The 18,847-nt window shown below is 43.3% G+C and overlaps 3 protein-coding genes across 4 annotated transcripts; 2 read left to right on the top strand and 1 right to left on the bottom strand.

Moving 5' to 3' along the window:
* Nucleotides 1-1,340: 1,340 nt before the first annotated feature.
* On the bottom strand, nucleotides 1,341-5,232 carry LOC119720577 (cytochrome P450 2U1-like). Of its 2 annotated transcripts, XM_038190303.1 has the most exons (4): nucleotides 5,131-5,232; nucleotides 4,472-4,768; nucleotides 2,307-3,266; nucleotides 1,341-2,197 (listed from the first exon to the last, which is right to left on the bottom strand). In XM_038190303.1, exons 1-4 carry the CDS (start codon nucleotides 5,204-5,206, stop codon nucleotides 2,016-2,018), a joined length of 1,515 nt encoding a protein of 504 aa, XP_038046231.1. In that variant the 5' UTR covers nucleotides 5,207-5,232; the 3' UTR covers nucleotides 1,341-2,015. The 2 variants fall into 2 exon arrangements, with proteins under 2 accessions (XP_038046231.1, XP_038046232.1); XM_038190304.1 differs by having other exon boundaries at nucleotides 4,472-5,203.
* Nucleotides 5,233-6,420: 1,188 nt separating this feature from the next.
* LOC119721029 (cytochrome P450 2J6-like) lies at nucleotides 6,421-11,410 on the top strand. Its single transcript, XM_038190897.1, has 3 exons — nucleotides 6,421-6,895; nucleotides 7,019-7,978; nucleotides 9,060-11,410. The coding sequence occupies exons 1-3, from the start codon at nucleotides 6,553-6,555 to the stop codon at nucleotides 9,239-9,241; spliced, it is 1,485 nt and encodes a 494-aa protein (XP_038046825.1). The 5' UTR covers nucleotides 6,421-6,552; the 3' UTR covers nucleotides 9,242-11,410.
* A 3,906-nt stretch (nucleotides 11,411-15,316) lies between these two features.
* LOC119720532 (cytochrome P450 2J6-like) lies at nucleotides 15,317-18,846 on the top strand. Its single transcript, XM_038190234.1, has 3 exons — nucleotides 15,317-15,815; nucleotides 16,881-17,840; nucleotides 18,318-18,846. Exons 1-3 carry the CDS (start codon nucleotides 15,473-15,475, stop codon nucleotides 18,497-18,499), a joined length of 1,485 nt encoding a protein of 494 aa, XP_038046162.1. The 5' UTR covers nucleotides 15,317-15,472; the 3' UTR covers nucleotides 18,500-18,846.
* Nucleotide 18,847: the final 1 nt, after the last annotated feature.

Genomic DNA, 18,847 nt, shown 5'->3' with positions numbered 1-18,847 from the left:
AAAGACCGCGGTCTCAGATCGTTTCAGGAGCAAACATTTCTCGGAGGCCGAGTAAAATTTGCTCTCATATAGATGGTTGCCCCAAGTTGAATAACAGTTGACTCGACAAGTTCCTCGCAGACGGTCTCGCAAATTGTAAGACGTTCAAGTTTACGTTTGTTGAAGAGTCCAATATACTGAAACTTAATTATGACCTTCTTAATCAGCCTTCGCCTGTGTACTACGGCAAGCCTTTCAAGTACGTTTTCCCACAAATGCCACTGCCTCACAAAATGCCAATTTAACAGAACGGGAACATTTACAGACTGTTGCCATGGTACATGATTGTTAGTGGTCAGAAATTGCCTCAGATCGCACCACAGAAATTGCTTTTCTATAACTGCATGTCTTCTCAACTAAATCCCCCAGTTACATTCATCTCCCCACATTTTCATCCCCAACTCTACGCCCTACCCGATCTATGATCGGGTAAATCAACGAGGGATCGATGCATTGCTTCAAATATTGTGATCTTTGAACTATGTTGGGTTGGAATAACGAAGAGTGCATAAATAATAATATTGGCGGTTGTTGGCTGTTTGGCCTTGCTTATATTATGGTTGAACCATGCCAACTTGAATAAAATAGTTAAATCGACTTTTTCCTCGCAGGTCTCGCAAATTGTAAGAAGTTCAAGTTTACGTTTGTTGAAGAGTCCAATACTGTACCTTCATAATGACCTTCCTCCATGATTCAGACTATGTAATTTTATGATAACACACTCAAAATTTTTTATTGCAAATGCCACCTTCACGTTTTATTCCATTATGATTTATTGTCAAAACAGTACAATCAGCCTTCGCCTGTGTACTATGCGGTAAGTCTTTCAACTCAGTTTTCCCACATTAACAAACGCGACTGCCTCACAAAATGCAATTTAACAGACCAACGGGAAAATTTACAGACAGTTATACATGCCATGGTACATAATTATCATGGGCGCGGCGTCAATCGGTGGGGGACGGGGGACCCCCACCCCAACATTTTAAAGCGGGCAATATCGTTTGGTTCCCTACCCCCACTTTTTCTTCCCCGAATAAAAATTGTAGCCTACTATAATATTCTTTTGCTCAGAACAGCTGATTCAATGACTCCAAACTCGAAAATGATGTTTAAAAGATGATCTTTTGTTTTACTATCGTACGTGGTCAGAAATTGCCTCAGATCGCGTCACCGTAAATTGCTTTTCTATAGCTACATGTCTTCTCAACTAAATCCCCCATTTACATGTAACTCCCCACACTTTCAACCCCAACACAAATACGCCCTACCCGATCTATGATCGGGTAAATCAGCTTGTATTTGATAAAGGAAAAAAATTGATTAAAATAAACCTGATTATACAGATACACTTTAGACAATGGTGATTAGTCTCCAACTTCCTTGAGTTTGGTGCACAGCTTATAGCCTTTAACACATGAAGGTTGCCCTTTAAGTAACGAAGATTGCCCCTTTAATTAATGAATTAAATGTCTCCTTAAAAAAATAGTCAGTCCGCAGAGTAAATGGTTTCCATAAGCCTGATGAATAAAGAGACTAGTTTAACATGTACAAGTAATTGTTTAATCGACTTCTCGTGTTGCAATAACTGCATTGTTAAAAGTGCCGGTTTGCAAGGCAAATTTGTAAGATACAGGACAGAGCGCATGGATACTGCTCAGGTCTTTCTGAGTATTTCGGCCTCTTGCAGCATTGGGCTAGCCGTGGAACCAGTATTCCGGTGTGTCAACTTCATTATAACTTTACAACTTTATAAGTCCGTGCATTATTTACCTGAAGTAATTGATTAAATAAGAAAGACACTCAGAACTAAACTATGTTATGGCATGTACAACCATGAGGACAATGTGCATGTAATATGCTCTTATGCTTTAAAATAATTGGCATCGAAATGTTGTGTGCAAAGGTGAGATTTTGTATATACATTTATATAATATACTCAGTGATTTGAAATGGTACTCCTTATTTACACATTTTCATTCCCTCAGTACCGCACATATTTCGAAGGGAGTGGGTGTTAGAGTCAAGCCGTTGACTGCCTTGAGGGAGATGGGCGGGGCATCCTCTGGTTTCTTAAAGGTGAACTGATGCAGGAGGAAAGAGAAGAAGATGAACAATTCCATCTTAGCCAGCTGCTCCCCCAGACATACTCGACGACCTGCGGGTAAGAAATAAACAGTTGGGGTAAATTTTCGTTTCTTGAGAAGTTGAACTACACGCGCGAAAGTACCAATGACGCTATTCTCTTTCTCTGTGTCTTTTCTTACCTGTGGAGAAAGGCAGATGTTCTTCTGGGCGCCTCACTTTCCCATCCCCGTCCAGAAACCTCTCCGGTCGAAACTTCTCCGGTTCGGGCCAGAGGTTCGGGTCTCGGCTGACTGCCCACAGGTTAGCAATCAGAATGGTGTTGCGGGGCATGTCGTAGCCAAAGATCGACGTATCTTGCGAGAACATGTGAGGCACGCCCAGTGCGCCCACGCTGGCGATGCGTTGCACCTCCATGATGGTCGCCTCCGTGTACGGCAACTCGGGCTTGTCGGCGATGCGAGGCAGACGGTTGCGGCCGACCACCTCGTCCATCTCTCGCTGGACTTTGCTCTGAACCTCCGGGTGAGCCAGCATATACAGCAAGGCCCAGCGGAGGGTGGAGGTGGTGGTTTCTGTCCCGCCAACGAAAATTTCGAAGACAGTCAGCAGCATGTTGCTGGGCGAGAAGTGACTCTTGATGTTATTCCCCTCGTTGCTCTGGATTTCACCGAGAAAGACGTCCGTGAAGTCTCTGGGATTGTCCGGATCCAAATTTTGACGGTGTTCGTCGACGTTTTCGTTCAGAAATCCAACAATTTTGTGAACGTTGGATCGCAGCTCTTTGAAGGTAGGGGTGAATGTTAGATACTGCATGAATGGCACATACTGGTACATAGACCCTCCGCCAACGAGCTCAAAGTTCCTGTTGATCATCCTCAAAAGCTCCTGAAACTTGCCGTCAGAATACTCGAATCTTTTACCGAGGGTTACGGAACAGATGACGTTTGAGACGGCATTACCAACCAATGTAGTCGGATTTAATGGTTTTTGGTTGTGGTTCTTCATCTCTCCGATCAGGTAGCGTGCCTCATCAGCAATGGCATCCTCAAAGCTTGATTTTCCGACACCGAGACCCTTCAGCACTTTCAGGGAGAACTTGCGCTGTTCGGTCCAGCTTTGACCGGATGCTGAAGCCACACCTAAAATAGATAACACCCCACAAATTTATCACATTTTTACTGTTAACATATCCGGTATTTTGTTTTTATTTAAATACAACTAGGGGTAACTTCGAAAAGTTAGCCCGATCGTCGTTGGCAATCGGGCGAACCAGATGAAGTCATATCGAACTTTAACACATCATGTTCGGCTGTACAAAAAGTCGGTCAATATTGTTATGCTTCAAATTTCTATCGATGCATTTTTTTTGGCTGCTCTGTTTAGTATAACTATAGGTCTATTCAGTAGCGGATGGGGGAGGGGGCGTTTTAGGTTGCACCCCCCCCCCCCACGTTAAGCCGCTGACTAATGTTATGACACCAGTAAAATTGGTCCAAAAATAATACATTGTAAATAGAATGCTGAAGTTCCTAAATTTATTTTCAAATAGCCTCGAAGTTTAGGAGAAGGTATTGTCAACTTTAAAATTTTCCTTGGGACATGTTTCCTAAAGTTTTTTGCCTAAACAAAAACAATTCCTGAAATTCTGGGAACACAGTGACCGACACGGAGGAGGGGGGGGGGGACCTCTGTCGCAGATCTTGCTTCAAATGTGCTCCAAGTGAGTGCATTTAATTGTGTGAAATCTTATCAAAGCGAACCTTAATTGGATGTTTAGAGCGTCTCAGTAGTCATGGTGAAAACTAGTCCGAAAATATGGGAGACTCTCAATACTGAGTCCCAAAACTTAAGGTATTGAAAACATGCAATACAAGAATAGACTGGCACCTGAAACAACCCGTCCAACAACCCTTAAGTACTGTATCAATCAACACTGTACCAAACGACTACATCTGGCATGTTTGATAATACTCTATTTCTACACATTTCTTCATGTCAGCCACCAGACTAACGAAGAGGTCAGTCTTTTGAAACAGACGCACCATATGTTGGACATGACTGTACCAGTCTGGTCTTTGGCCACAAATCACTTGACTTCCCTCTCATGTGCAAAATATTGAAAAAAAGGCCTTAAAAAATTGAATTGAGACTGCAAACTTGTTTAGTGAAATACTGAGGACCTTTGTCTTTACCTTATGAACATTTGGGAGAATTTTGTCAGCTAAAGAGGGAGTAAAGTTGGCCTCATTTCGTTTTGCACATGTTTTCAGCACTCGAGGTCCCAGTCCGGATGAAAACCACATCTAATGAGCAACTTGGATTAGTCTATTGACTAATATCTTACCCAGAGCGTCTTTGTCCGGTGTGGCCTTGATGAAGAAAGTCGTCGGTGGTCTGTCACTGGTATTTGGATGGGCCAGGGCTTTCTTGATGGCTTCGTAACTGTTTAGGACAACCACCAGCTGCCCGCCCAGATTCAAACTGAACACATCCCCGTAAGTATTGGCGAGCAGGGCCAGGGATTTGTACTCGTCGCCTTGCAGGGCTAACTTTGGGAGGTAGCCGATGATAGGTAGTCCAGTCGGCCCGGGAGGCAGGTTCCTTGATCTTCGAAGAAGCCAAACGACAAGGACGAAAACTCCTAAATAGACCAGTGATGATTCTATGGTCAAATAGCTGGAGATCACTTCCATTTGAGCCATGATATATCCTCGATCCTCATATATCTGTGAAGATAGGCTAAGGCGTTGATAACTTGATATATATAAATATATTTTACCGGCTTCTTTATATCAAGGAATAACGAATAGCCTGTGTAAGGCCTATGTACGGTACCAATAGTCAAGCATTTCCGAAACTAAACCTTGACTGTGTCCTGTGTGACTGGTATGCAAAATGACTGCGTCGTTATAAAAAAATTCACATTGTACTGTCTGCATTCAACGAATAGCCTGTGTAAGGCCTATGTACGGTACCAATAGTCAAGCTTTTCCGCAACTAAACCTTGTCTGTGTCCTGTGTGACTGGTATGCAAAATGACTGCGTCGTTATAAAAAAATTCACATTGTACTGTCTGCATTCAACGAATAGCCTGTGTAAGGCCTATATATGTACGGTACCAATAGTCAAGCTTTTCCGAAACTAAACCTTGTCTGTGTCCTGTGTGACTGGTATGCAAAATGACTCCGTCGTTATAAAAAAAATTCACATTGTACTCTCTGCATTCAACGCGGTCATCAAAAGGCCAAGGACGCCGCGGGGGCAGCTCGTTCCAAAGGTCTTACCTCGAGACAACAATAATAATACATGTACATGTACATGTAATGGAAATTTATAAAGCGCCGGTGTCCACCGCAAGCGGCGTTCATGGCCCTTCACTGAAACAACCAAACTTTAACAATGAAGTAAAGGTAAAGGTAAACGGGACGACCCTGTGTTCACAGGAACGGATCAGTGCCCATATCTCTCATCGTTAGCGATTGGGCAATTGAGGTAAAGCGCCTTACTCAAGGGCACAACACGCGTGGCCACGGCGGGGCTCGAACCCACAACCTCTGTTTTCTTGGTGTATCGGGAGATCCTTGCTGCAATATTCTGTAGCCGTTGAAGGCGAGAGAGCTAAAGCGAGTTGCCAGGGTCTACGATGGTAGACCATGGGAGGAAAGTTGCTATTCTGTATTCTGATTCGATCCCGCAATAAATAAAAAGAGGACAATTTTTTCAGAGAGAAACACAATCATCCGATTTTGCCCTCCCCGCACTCCTCCTCCCCACCCCAAACCTGGACGTCAAATGTTACGTCTCAGGGTTGCAGACCGGTATAGACTGCCATAGACGGCAGTGATAAATACGCGCACTTCCAAAAATTATTGGAAATAAAAATACTGAGGCTCACCATCTTTCATTTTCCGTTAATTTTTTTGGTTCACCAATGACTTTTGGCAGAACATCCATCCAAAGATATGATTGATCACCCCTAAAATTAGACCCTAAGCCCATCGCCATTTTGAAAACGGATCGAGGCCTATCCGCTCCATTGGAAAATAGAGCAACTTTTGGGCCTAATTGCATCCAAATTTCACATTAATACGAGTTAACAGTCCTCTGCACTGCTTCCACTCTTCTGTTTTATAAATCGTCAAGTTCATGGCCCTCAGAACGCTCTAATAACGGAAACTTTGAGGGCATGAAAATCGTGATTTGGCAGGCGTATACTATAGCGTATTGATTCGGGCCTATTTACCGGCGTATGGATTCGGGCCTTATATTTACTGGCGCGGCCTGCACCTTACCCTCACTGCCAGCTCTGTGGCTGATCAGTAGACCGAATAGGACGTCAATTCTCGATCGGTGCATGCTCGGTTGGCATTTAGAGGATAGCATTATTTGTAGCGTGGCGCCATCTTTTCTGAGTAAATTATCGGAATGTGGAACGTAATTGCCGACCTACGGACAGCAGTCATCGCTGGCGTGGCTGCCGTCCTGTTCCTCCTGTGGCTGGCCCATCGACAGCCCAGAAACATTCCCCCTGGACCGAGGGGTTGGCCGCTACTGGGCTACTTGCCCAAACTTATTTTGAGTGACGACGTACCCGTCACCCTCACCAAGGAGGCCCAACGGTATGGCGAGGTGATGAGCGTCAACCTCGCTGGTCAGTTGGTCGTGGTGTTGACCAGTCCTAGAGCTGTGAAGGAGGCATTCTACAACCCTGATGTCAGTTCCAGGCCATACAATAATCTATATCACACGTTGGTGCCCAACGGAAAAGGTAAAAAAAACCCAATAGGCCTATTTACGTTATTTTTTAATAACAACTCACACATGCAAACTCAATCATGTACATGTGTAAGACGCTAACACTAGAATATATCATCTTCTCCCGACACCATAGGTGTTGCAACATGCTCTGGTCAGGATTGGTCTGTGCAAAGAAAGTTCTGCCAGTCAATGTTTAACAGTTTCGGCATCGGGAAATCAAGTTTCGAAGACAGCATCACTACGGAAGCAGCAAGTCTTGTCAAGGAGATGCGATCTTACAAGGAGCGTCCCTTCAACCCAACCGCCCTTTTCTGCAATGCTGTCTCAAATATCACCTGTTCGGTGACCTTCGGTAAGAGATTCGAGTACTCGGATCCACGATTTCAGAAGCTGCTGGCCTCCTTGATCCGAGTGTTTGAAGTAATGGGCTCCGGAGGGGCTGTGCAGTTCTTACCCATCGCTCAGAAGCTGACGTTTCTCCCCAGCTACAAGGAGCTCTTGAGCCGCGTTGGCTCAATCATGAAGTTCATTCGAGGAGAAGTTGAGGCCCATCGTCGAGACTTTGACCCGGATAATTGCTTGGATTTCATCGATACCTACCTGAACAAGATCCGGAGTCAGAGTGGTGCTGATGCTACATCTCCGCTCAATCCAGACAACTTACTCGTCACGATTTTTGAGCTGTTCATGGCTGGCTCGGATACTACCTCTTGCAGTCTCAGATGGGCCTTGCTGTTCATGATGGCTCATCCGGAAGTCCAGGCTGGGGTGCAGCAAGAGCTCGATGACGTCGTTGGTCGGAACCGTCTACCGCGTCTCAGCGACCTTCCAAATTTGCCTTACACGGAGTCCACTATACTGGAGATACTTCGCGTGAGGGTAATAGCACCACTCCCTATGCCTCACCGCGCATCGAAACAAACGCAGATTCTCGGTTACCACATCCCAAAAGATACGTTAGTCATTGAGAACCTCTGGGCTCTTTGCAGAAAAGAAAGTGTCTGGAAAGATGCAGACACGTTTGACCCCAGCCGATTCTTGAAGGATGGCAAAGTCTCGTCCCTTCGAGAGAAACTTTCGGTCTTCGGTATCGGTAAGTTAATCCAACTTGGCACTTGTCTGCATTAAAGGGAATATACAACATTTGCTTTTGCTGTAATTTTAGGAGTTGGATGGATTTGGGGGATTAGTATTTCACAGCAAATTTTGTTGCAATGACTTGTTTGAAGTTTGGTGTTCGTAGATGCTGGAAAAACCAAGAAAAACAGTCATGTTCTTGTAGTCTGGTTCCCTGTTCCAATCGGGGAATTGTAAGGTCAAGGAACCAGTCTAGAAGGCTTGTAAAAAAAATCATAGATGTGTAATCGATTGCAAACAAAATTCAGACTAACTAGATTTGGTAAATTGGGCGCACTTTTTGAAAAAAAGCCGTTGGAAATTGATACAAAAATACCACTTTTCGTGAAAATGTCAGCACACCAAGGTGCCATGATTTTACAGGATGCTTTAGACTGTCATTCACTAACAGTCCAGTAAGGTATTTCATCACTAATTTGGAATTTTTGTTTTTTGATGGTTGCAAAATGTTGTATATTCCCTTTAAGATTGACGTCCCCCAGTCTGGAATCACCATGATGAAATTTCCCAGTCTAAAATCAGGTTTCAAAATAAATGATTACACATTTATGTTTCAAAATAAAAGATTACACATTGTTTCAAGTTTTTATTTGAAAATTACCTTCAGACTTATCTGATATTTTCCGGTCTGGAATCACCGTGATATTATTGTCTGGTCTGAAATCAGGTTTCTCATTTTTTTCCCCAAAATTAAAAATCAACCAGTTTTTCAAATATTTGATTCAAAAATTGCCTTTAGACTTGTTTGTTGCAACTTACCCGAAATTACTGGTCCGAATTTCGAAATTGGCATCCAATCATTATTCATAGCCACAAAATAGAACAACCAACTATTGACGCAATGGTGTTGTAGTGTTTTATTGAAACGAATGTCAGTACAAAAGAATGCAACATTGAGCCACTCTTGGAGATGGTGTGCTGTTGGAAACAGCCTGTCTCAAAGAATTTCCTTGTAAACAGAAGATAAGTAGGAGTGTTTTTTTTTAATCACCAAACACAATCCCCCATTTTTTCCATTTTCTACATGATCCTTGTAGGTCGTCGGGCATGTTTCGGGGAGAAGTTGGCGCGGATGGAGTTGTTCATCTTCTTCTCTTTCCTCCTGCATCAGTTCACCTTCAAGAAACCCGAGGGGGCCCCGCCCATCACCCTGAAGTCTACCAATGGTTTTGTTGTGGCCCCACTACCTTACCAGACCTGTGCGGTGTCACGAGACTAGATCGGCACTGAAACCATTGTATATCAAGAGAAGCACATTGCTACCGCTAGCCTGAGAGCGTTGATTTGCATAGTTCAGGTATACGTTTCCACTTTTCCATACAATTCATGGTTTTTGTGGTTTTTCGTATCTGGCATTCAACACAGCTGTTGGTTACAGTGTGGTGCTAAAAGAGTAACGAATACACACACAAATCGCTAAATAGGAATACATTTGCTTATCATTATTTACCTCTGTAAAATTGGAGACTCAAATGGAAAGACTCTTATACTTCTCCAGCATACAACCTTTAATATCGAATTTAATGTTTTGTAGAAATGTAAATCCACTTGCAAGAAGCTATACAGTTTTCAATGTTTGATTACATGTGTATTCAATTTTTGGAAGAGACACATATTAAGACCGCCTCCCATGCTGTAATAAACATTAACCTATTAACCTTACATTCTGTGTATAATTGAATCTGTTTTGTCTGGTTACTCAAAGAGTGAAACTGCTTTTTATGCGTATGAGCGAAGTGAAGCAGCATGGAAGGGGAATATTGCGATAGTGTATTCCTTCTGGGTTGCATCCACCCAGACTGAGAACTTTGGGGTGTGTGTGTGTGGCAGGGCCCAGTTTTAGTTGTATATTTTCATGTATTTAATGTATAGTGTATTAAATAGGAGTAGCTCCCCTTAGAAAAAGAAATCATTTTAGTTACTCAAGATTCCCCCCCCCCTTTTTGTTGGTAGTGTGTCCCCCTGTTTGTTTACTTTAGCCCACATGTTCCCCCTATATAAGCTGCCACATGGTCAAGCCACAATTCAGTCCATCCAGCAGACCAGCAGAGACAAGTCATTCATGCATATATATTTTCCTCCTAACTGGAGTGCTGTCCTGATTGGGTTCAAGTCTGTTGTTGGAGTCATTGACTTTATTCCTGCTTGAGTGTCTTTTAAAAGATCCACTATTCACACTGTGTTGGTTTTTAACTTGGTTTTATCATTGGTTTTAGATTTTATGTTTTAAGTCTCAATTTCTTGGTTTAAGATTTTTGTAAATAAATTCTTTTTGTCTTTGTTGTTCTAAATCTAGAATTCGTCTCTGGTCTCTATTAATTCAATTAGAGATCTTCGAAATACTGCATCGACGCGTCACGCACACATTTTTATAAAGTATGACATTTTTAAAAGTTGGTATATAGAGCCAACGTGCCTTTTACAAAATTTGAATTTTCTTTTCCGAACGAAATATGAAGGAACTATTATGTCCTGTAACAAATAAATTTGCTTGTTTGAGTTTGCAGGCCTTTACTCAGATTTGAAAGTTGGCTTTAACTGACGCGCTCCAGTTCTGAAATTGCTCACATGTGGCTTTTTTCTTGGCAGGGCCAAGATTTAGTTGTGAAGTTTTGTCCGATAGCGATGTAGTTAATGTCCAATAAGTTGGGTTTTTTAAGACAAATGGATGAATTCACTCTGTGTTCAGGAAAGTTTGAGTTCTGTGTTCAGGTCAGGTCAGGACAAGGTTAAGAATTAAGTTTTACTGCTCTGTGGCAACTTAACTCAGAAGGTAACAAATTTAGGATTTATAGCTTGAACTCAGAGGGTATAAGGACAATTAAGATTTACTGTTCTACAAATGGATGTCAACTTTGAACTCATGACCTTCCTACTGGTCACGTTCAGGGTGCAGAGTATAGTTTCATTGTTTACAGCATTGGTGTATTTAGTAGCTCCCCTCGGGAAAAAGAAATCATTTAAGTTTCAGTTTAGACCCCCCCCCTTCCCCTATATAATCTGCCACATAGTTAAGCCTCATTTAGTACAGCCAGCAGACCAGCAGAGACAACTTCACATTTACTATATGTTCCTCCTACCTGGAGTGTGTTCCTGCTTGAGATTGTCTGCTTGTCAAGTCATTGATTTTCGCCAAAGTGTATTCTAAGATCCATTAATTCACACTGTGTTGGTTTAAGTTTCTTTTTAAGTTGGTTTTTTAGGTTTTGGTCTTTAACATGGTTTTATCATTGGTTTAAGTTGGTTTTAAGGTTTATGTCTTTGGTTTTTTAGGTTTAAGTTTTTGGTCTTCATCTTTAGTTTTGATTTTATGGTATCGGTTATTGGTCTTTGATTTGAAGTTCTTGTAAATAAATCCTTTTTGTCTTTTTTGGGGGTTTAAAATCTAGAATGTGTGCCTGTGTCCCTATTAATTCAATTTCCTTGCGACTTTTCCCTTCAAAGATCCCAAGTTTAGTTTAGTTGTAGTAGTTTTGCGAGTTCCCCAGGTGTGTCATTTTTCACGGTTACACACACTATTTAAAACGAATTAGGAGCGTCCCGTTCTTAATTCGAAAGTTGAAATTAAATAATTGATTGCTTGGTATGGACGATTTTTTTCGTGCGATGTCTTATTTGAAAGGTCGTTGAAATTTTCGATTTTGGGGATTTAATTCCATTTGTAATTGTAAACAACATAGTTATTAACGATCATAAGTAAGACTTTTTTGAGACGACGACTATGGAAAGACGTCGCGCCGGTAGATACTATCAAATTCTAGCACTGTACAAGAGTCGCCCAGGCCTCTATCCAGGAGGGGGGGGGGGGGGGGGAGGTGGCGGGTGTTCCAACCCCCAGCTCTGTTAAACAATTGTTTTCCGTAGAAATTCTCTGAAAATAATGTGAAACCCCCCCCCCCCCCCCTCCGCTCTGACACCCTCAAAAATCTATACTGGTAATAACGGCCGCCGGAATTTTTCAGGGGGGGGGGCTGGAACATTCATGGGGGGCGTCATGTAGATCAGTGAGGGGGGGGGGGCGACTGGGGGGGGGGGCGACAAGGTTTCAGGGGGGGCTGTCGCCCCTCCCCCCACGCCCCCCCCCCCCCGTGGCTGTGCCACTGCGTCCGCCTGTGCACAACATACGGACAGCAGAGGCAGCTTCGTCGTGGAATATTAGTACGCTATTCTGTATAATCGTCAAATTTGAACCGCGCCCAAATAGTATGGTGCGAGCCCCCCCCCCCCCCATGAGGCCAAAATTTCCGGAGAAAAAAATCTGTCTACATTGCAGATTTTTGGGGGTTGATGAACTCCCCCCCCCCCTTGCCAAAATGTCTGGTTCCGCCCCTGCCGCCTGTTGGGTTCCACCCTTTTGGCGGATTCATCATCGGCAGTTTTTCAAGGTGTCAAAAGGCAACTTATGAACGGACGAGCCATCGGCTGATATCCTGCTGCCTAGCTGCTTGGTCGTGGCCCACATGCCTTCCCACATTCTGGGGACTCCAACAATACTTTCTTACCCATTTCATTTTCTCATCCTACATGAGCTACAGCAACTTCATTTGGGTCAAAATAGTGATAAGTCGATATCACATTTCACATCAATGTACCAACTTACGTCAGAGGTAGATTTGGTAACTTTTGCTGGGGATGGGTTGGGAGGAGGGGAGTGGTTCAGGCCCGTCAGATTCAGATACACATGTACATACTTTATTGTGTGAGAGCAGGAGAAGGGTTCGACCCCCGCCCCATCCCCTCTGGATCCGTGACTGCATGTAACTGACAGTCAAAGGCAGTCAAGTCTGTAAAGGCCCCATGTTATGGAATTTTCCAATTCAATCCTTAAAGTACATTGGGGTTTTCCACTTGACTTTGTTTTTCTATTTTGTATTTCCAGTTTTAAGGGTGAGGGGCTTTGTTTTCTTGCGTTTTCCGATTTTGCGAATATCTGTTTATTTGGGGAATGTTCACAATTAAAGAAACGTTATTATTTTGAAACATGTAATAAACACATTACAATGTACATTTTAATTTTGGCCCGGTACAATATTGCATACTGCGTTTCTTACTTCAATTGAAAATTGCGACATTAATAATGGCATAGTCATATTGATGGAACAAAACTTCGTTTTGATTATAGTCAATTATTAAAAATTCATTGATTTATTACATAGACCTTTGTTTTGTTTTTGATACTACCATAGGCCTGCCCAGCAGATGTAATCATGAAACTAATTAAACCAAAGTTTTAAAAAATAGAGGCTAAAAAAAAATCAAAAAGTTATGTGCTAGCCAAGCATTCAGGGATCGGTCTGAGCCATAACAATGCCCCAGCCAATCCCTTAGTTCTCTTCCGGGGTCTCGGCGTCCCCGACCAATACACACTTCCTTCCCTGTCCATCCATGTAACCCCGGAGGGCCAGGCACCATGTAAAAGCAAAGAGCTAAGGGAGGAACAGGGCGGCCCCTAAGCCCTGATCCTCCGAGTGGACCACATGCCCTGAACCTGTACGAAGGCGCCAACCTGGAACTCGCGGACAGTACCAGCCGCAGTGCTTACCGATTAAGCTAAGGTACAGTTGGTATTTTACGACGGGAAATTAAACATCTTATAATGACTGAATAGAACGCGTGCGTTGAAAAGCAAAAAGACACCGACGGGATTCGATCCCGGGCTCCGCGATTCGTGGACGACGGATCTAACCACTCGGCCATCAGGCTTCCTTAGAATGCTCCTCAAAAACAATTTGTCTTAATAATAGGCGGAGCAACCTGGAACATTGCTGTGTGCATCTGTTTTGGCTTCATGGACGAACAGATTTGAAGAACAAGATGAAGTCAATTGAAGTCGGTGTTTCGGGCAGTAATGAGTCAACTGTTTTCATTTGTTTAGACAATTGTATACGGCAGCCTCGTTAGTAGTAGGCCAATATGTGCACTACTTATCGTTACGCAACAATTAACACTTATTACTATGTAGGCTATTTTGAATTTTGGCGGGATGGGGGGGGGGGGGGGGTTCAGGCCCGTTAGATTTCTATATCCGATCTGATCATGTTTGTAATATTTAGCCTATTTTGTGTGTGTCAGAGCGGGGGGGGGGGGGGGGGGTTCCAGCTGGGTGGGGGAGGGGTTGGGGTTCGAACCCCTGATTCGCGCCTGACTAGGCTACTGTTTGTATTTGGAGAGATACAGATTCTCAACTCCATCACCACTATTTCAAGAAAATACGGACGTTTTGAAAAAAAAGGAAACGAGAATTTGTTTTTACAGATTTATTTGGTAACACTGTTAATCAGGCCTCTATGCCTATTCCGTTCGCTGTTCCCAACAGTCCTTCACCAGGCTGTAATCAAACATTATTTTCCTGAAAAATAAAGTAAACAGTACGTTCTCATCCTTAATTCTAAAAAAAAAAACACCCAAAAAACAAAACAAACAAACCGTAAATATACACGAAAACAACATTACACAAAAACACCACATTACACCAGGGGAGCTGTTCACGATACCGATGTGCCTCCTTTATGATAGCGCTTCGTACGTACCCCGCCCTGCAAACAGGGCCTAGGGTGCATGGGCCGGGAATTAGGGAAAGGCTGATGAGCTTCACAGAATCTTGTGAAGGAAGTAGGGATGGCATTGGTAACTTATCATACCCTATATATGAAGGCATAATTAAAGCTGCTGTTACAGTAGCTTTTTAAAGGGTGCAGGCTAGTCTGGTTCCCTGACCCCTTTGTCCTTTGGACTTGCAAAATATATTTAGGTGGGGCCGGGAAACAGTCTACAATCCCGGCCAAAATGATTGGGACACTTCCTGAGCCTAGCAACAGTCACCCACTCCCCCGCTCCCCCGGCCAATGTTGTTCTCTCCAGCTGATGGAGCACACACCGCGCAATGAGAGACAACATTGAACGTGGGCCAGGGGAGGGTGGGGGCCAAGCGAGATTCGGCCAGGATTGAAGCTCCATGCTCTGACCGGCCATGCTCTGGCCATGCTCTGGCCCACAGAGATAAAGCCCTAACCCATTAAGCTGCCCAAACTACTTCAGTGCAAAACAAAAGTATAAAAGTAAAAGATCGTGCTCGGCTGTTTATTTATCATATTTCACAGTTCAAAAAAGAAAACAAAGTAACAGTTTAATACTCAAAGTATTATCTTAACATTGCTATCAGCTCACATGATGAAATTTAGTTGTAAAAATTGAGGCTGAATCCCTCAGGCAGGACTACTTTTCCACCTTCATCAAACCATGGAGCTTGTGTTTATAGCTCCATCATGATGATCAAACTACATGTACATGCTTAGGATTAGCGGTGATAAGAATCTTAAATCTTCCAGGCCCTCTTTTTTGATAGAGTACAAACCTGGCCGTCATTACGTAATATTTATGGCCATTTTCCAGAATTACCTCTATAGCTCATGGCATTATTTTGAGCTTGGGTCTACCTTAAATTATCGGAATGTGGAACGTAATTGCCGACCTACGGACGGCAGTCATCGCTGGCGTGGCTGCCGTCCTGTTTCTCCTGTGGCTGGCCCATCGACAGCCCAGAAACATTCCCCCTGGACCGAGGGGTTGGCCGCTACTGGGCTACTTGCCCAGACTCATCTTGAGTGACGACCCTCCCGTCACCCTCGCCAAGGAGGCCCAACGGTACGGGGAGGTGATGAGCGTCAACCTCGCTGGTCAGTTGGTCGTGGTGTTGACCAGTCCTAGAGCTGTGAAGGAGGCATTCTACAATCCTTATGTCAGTGCCAGGCCATACAGTAATCTATATCACACGTTGGTGCCCAACGGCAAAGGTAATTATCAAGGAATTATGTCAAGTATAGTCATAACCAGACTGGGACCTTGAGTGCTGAAAAACATGCAAAACGAAACTGGCAAGCTCACTCTTCGGCTGTCAACATTCAACAATAAAGATATCTCCAATATATAGGGACGAATGCTGCATCCTGACGCCACTGTTTTCCTTCTTATCTAAATGAAGATCAGTCATTGCAAAAATGTTGAAAAGACATGAATCTGGGACTGATGAGAAAGATGTGATTTTGTTACAAAATACTTTGAAAATGCACTCGACCCTCCATAGACTAAATACACAGCCAAAGAAATTGCGTCTGGATACTATATACATTCAAACAATTAATAATACATTTAAATATAATGAAATATAGTTCCATGTGTAAATCTGCATGACACAATACGAATGACTTCGGTGGCGTACAAGCAGTGCCGCAGTTTGGGTAAGAAAGGGGTTCAACTCTATACTGAGACCCAAAGTGAACAAACTACAAACAAACCAACCAAATCAAACCACGAATTTTACTTTGTTTGTGGCATCACTTTCATGAAAAAAATTATCGGCTACTGAACAATTAAGACTGATCTCAGGTCACCTTTTTTGTACAGGAGGTCAGCTTTTAATTTAGTATCATCCGTGTCCCTTTAGAAGGTTGCACCCTATCAGAAGGTCTACTAATATTTGATAAAATGATTAGGAGCGAGACCGGTTGGCTGCAGTACAAAGGATTTTAACCCCCATATGTTCTGCAGGTTCCAGGGGGCCAGCAAAGTGTCCTATATACATGTAGTTGTACCTGACTGACTGACTAACCGACTGACTCCCCACTGCTGTGTGATATCAAACTAAAATGTCGACAGTCATGTTTTTTTTAAAATAACGTACGTGCTTCAGATTTATTGTATTGTTCCTTGAATAACCGGCCAAAACTTGAACAAGTACATGTACCTTTTAAAACCCAATAGTTACGTTAGTTTAATTTGTAGCAATTTATACATGCAATATGCAAACTCAAAAATCATCACTCACACTAGAATATATTCATCTTCTCCCGACACCGTAGGTGTTGCAACATGCTCTGGTCAGGATTGGTCTGTGCAAAGAAAGTTCTGCCAGTCAATGTTTAACAGTTTCGGCATCGGGAAATCAAGTTTCGAAGACAGCATCGCTACGGAAGCAGCAAGTCTTGTCAAGGAGATGCGATCTTACAAGGAGCGTCCCTTCAACCCAACCGCCCTTTTCTGCAATGCTGTCTCAAATATCACATGTTCGGTGGCCTTCGGTAAGCGATTCGAGTACTCGGATTTAAGATTTCAGAAGGTGATGGCCTCCTTGATCCGTGCGTTTGAAGTGACGGGCTCTGGAGGGGCTGTGCAGTTCTTACCCATCACTCAGAAGCTGACGTTTCTCCCCAGCTACAAGGAGCTCTTGAGCTGCGTTGGCTCAATGATGGAGTTCATCCGAGGAGAAGTTGAGGCCCATCATCGAGACTTTGACCCGGATAATTGCTTGGATTTCATCGATACCTACCTGAACAAGATCCGGAGTCAGAGTGGTGCTGATGCTACATCTCCGCTCAATCCAGACAACTTACTCGTCACGATTTTTGAGCTGTTCTTGGCTGGGTCGGAGACTACCTCTTGCAGTCTCAGATGGGCCTTGCTGCTCATGATGGCTCATCCTGAAGTCCAGGCTGAGGTGCAGCAAGAGCTCGATGACGTCGTTGGTCGGAACCGTCTACCGCGTCTCAGCGACCGTCCAACTTTGCCTTACACGGAGTCCACTATACTGGAGATACTTCGCGTGGGGGTCATATCACCACTCCCTGTGCCTCACCGCGCATCGAAACAAACGCAGATTCTCGGCTACCACATCCCAAAAGATACGTTAGTCATGGAGAACATGTGGGCTCTCTGCAGAAATGAAAGTGTCTGGAAAGATGCAGACACGTTTGACCCCAGTCGATTCATGAAGGATGGCAAAGTCTCGTCCCTTCGAGAGGAACTTCCGGTCTTCGGTATCGGTAAGTTGTAAACCAACTTGATTTAAAAATGACCGGTCGTGTTTTCTGGAAATCACCGTTCTAAGATTTCCCAGTTTGAATTTACCGTGCTGAAATAATGCGGTCCTAAATTTCCCGTGCTTAAATTGCCAGGCCTGAAATTACCGTGCTGGGGTTACTTTGATCAAAATTCCCTTGGGTCCAAAAGCAGATTTTTTTTTCAAAACTATAGACCAACCATTGGATTAAATAATTTGATTCGAAAATAACCCAACGACTTGTATGTGTAAAACTACCTGAAATTACTGGATAAAAATCACCAGGAACGTTATAGCCTAGTCTGGAATTTCCCAGTCCGAAATCACCATGCTGAAATTGCCCGGTCTCAAATCATGTCTGTTTCAAAATTTCCTTGTAGACAGATGATAAATAGGCACCGTTTTTTTTTGACCAAACACAATCCCCCATTATTTTCCATTTTCTACATGATCCTTGTAGGTCGTCGGGCATGTTTCGGGGAGAAGTTGGCGCGGATGGAGTTGTTCATCTTCTTCTCTTTCCTCCTGCATCAGTTCACCTTCAAGAAACCCGAGGGGACCCCGCCCATCTCCCTCAAGTCTACCAATGGTATTACTGTGGCCCCACTACCTTACCAGACCTGTGCGGTGTTACGAGACTAGATCAGCAATGCAACCATTTTAAAATACAGTATTAATTCTTCGATTCAAAATCTGTCAACAATTTTAAAGTTTTGCTGGCGGATATCATACAGTGTGAGTAAAAAGTATTTTAAAAAAAATCGAAATCCAGCTGTCGGGACTGTTGTTTTAGTGAATTGGGCTTCCATATCCTAGATTTTGATAGTGCTACACACGCAGAACTTCACTTAAACGATAGTCCCGACATTTGGTTTTCGTTAATTTGTTTTTACTCACTTGTTTCTTTTTTTGGCATAAACCCTATGTTTTTTTCTTAAATTTCGGTAGAGAAAAACTTATAAAATGAATTGAAAATGCAGAGAACAATAT

This window comes from Patiria miniata, unplaced genomic scaffold (genome assembly GCF_015706575.1).
Source record: "Patiria miniata isolate m_02_andy unplaced genomic scaffold, ASM1570657v1 HiC_scaffold_9, whole genome shotgun sequence".
Lineage (NCBI taxonomy): Eukaryota > Metazoa > Echinodermata > Asteroidea > Valvatida > Asterinidae > Patiria > Patiria miniata.
Note: the sequence above shows the minus strand (reverse complement) of the source record. Positions and strands in the feature narration are given on the sequence as shown.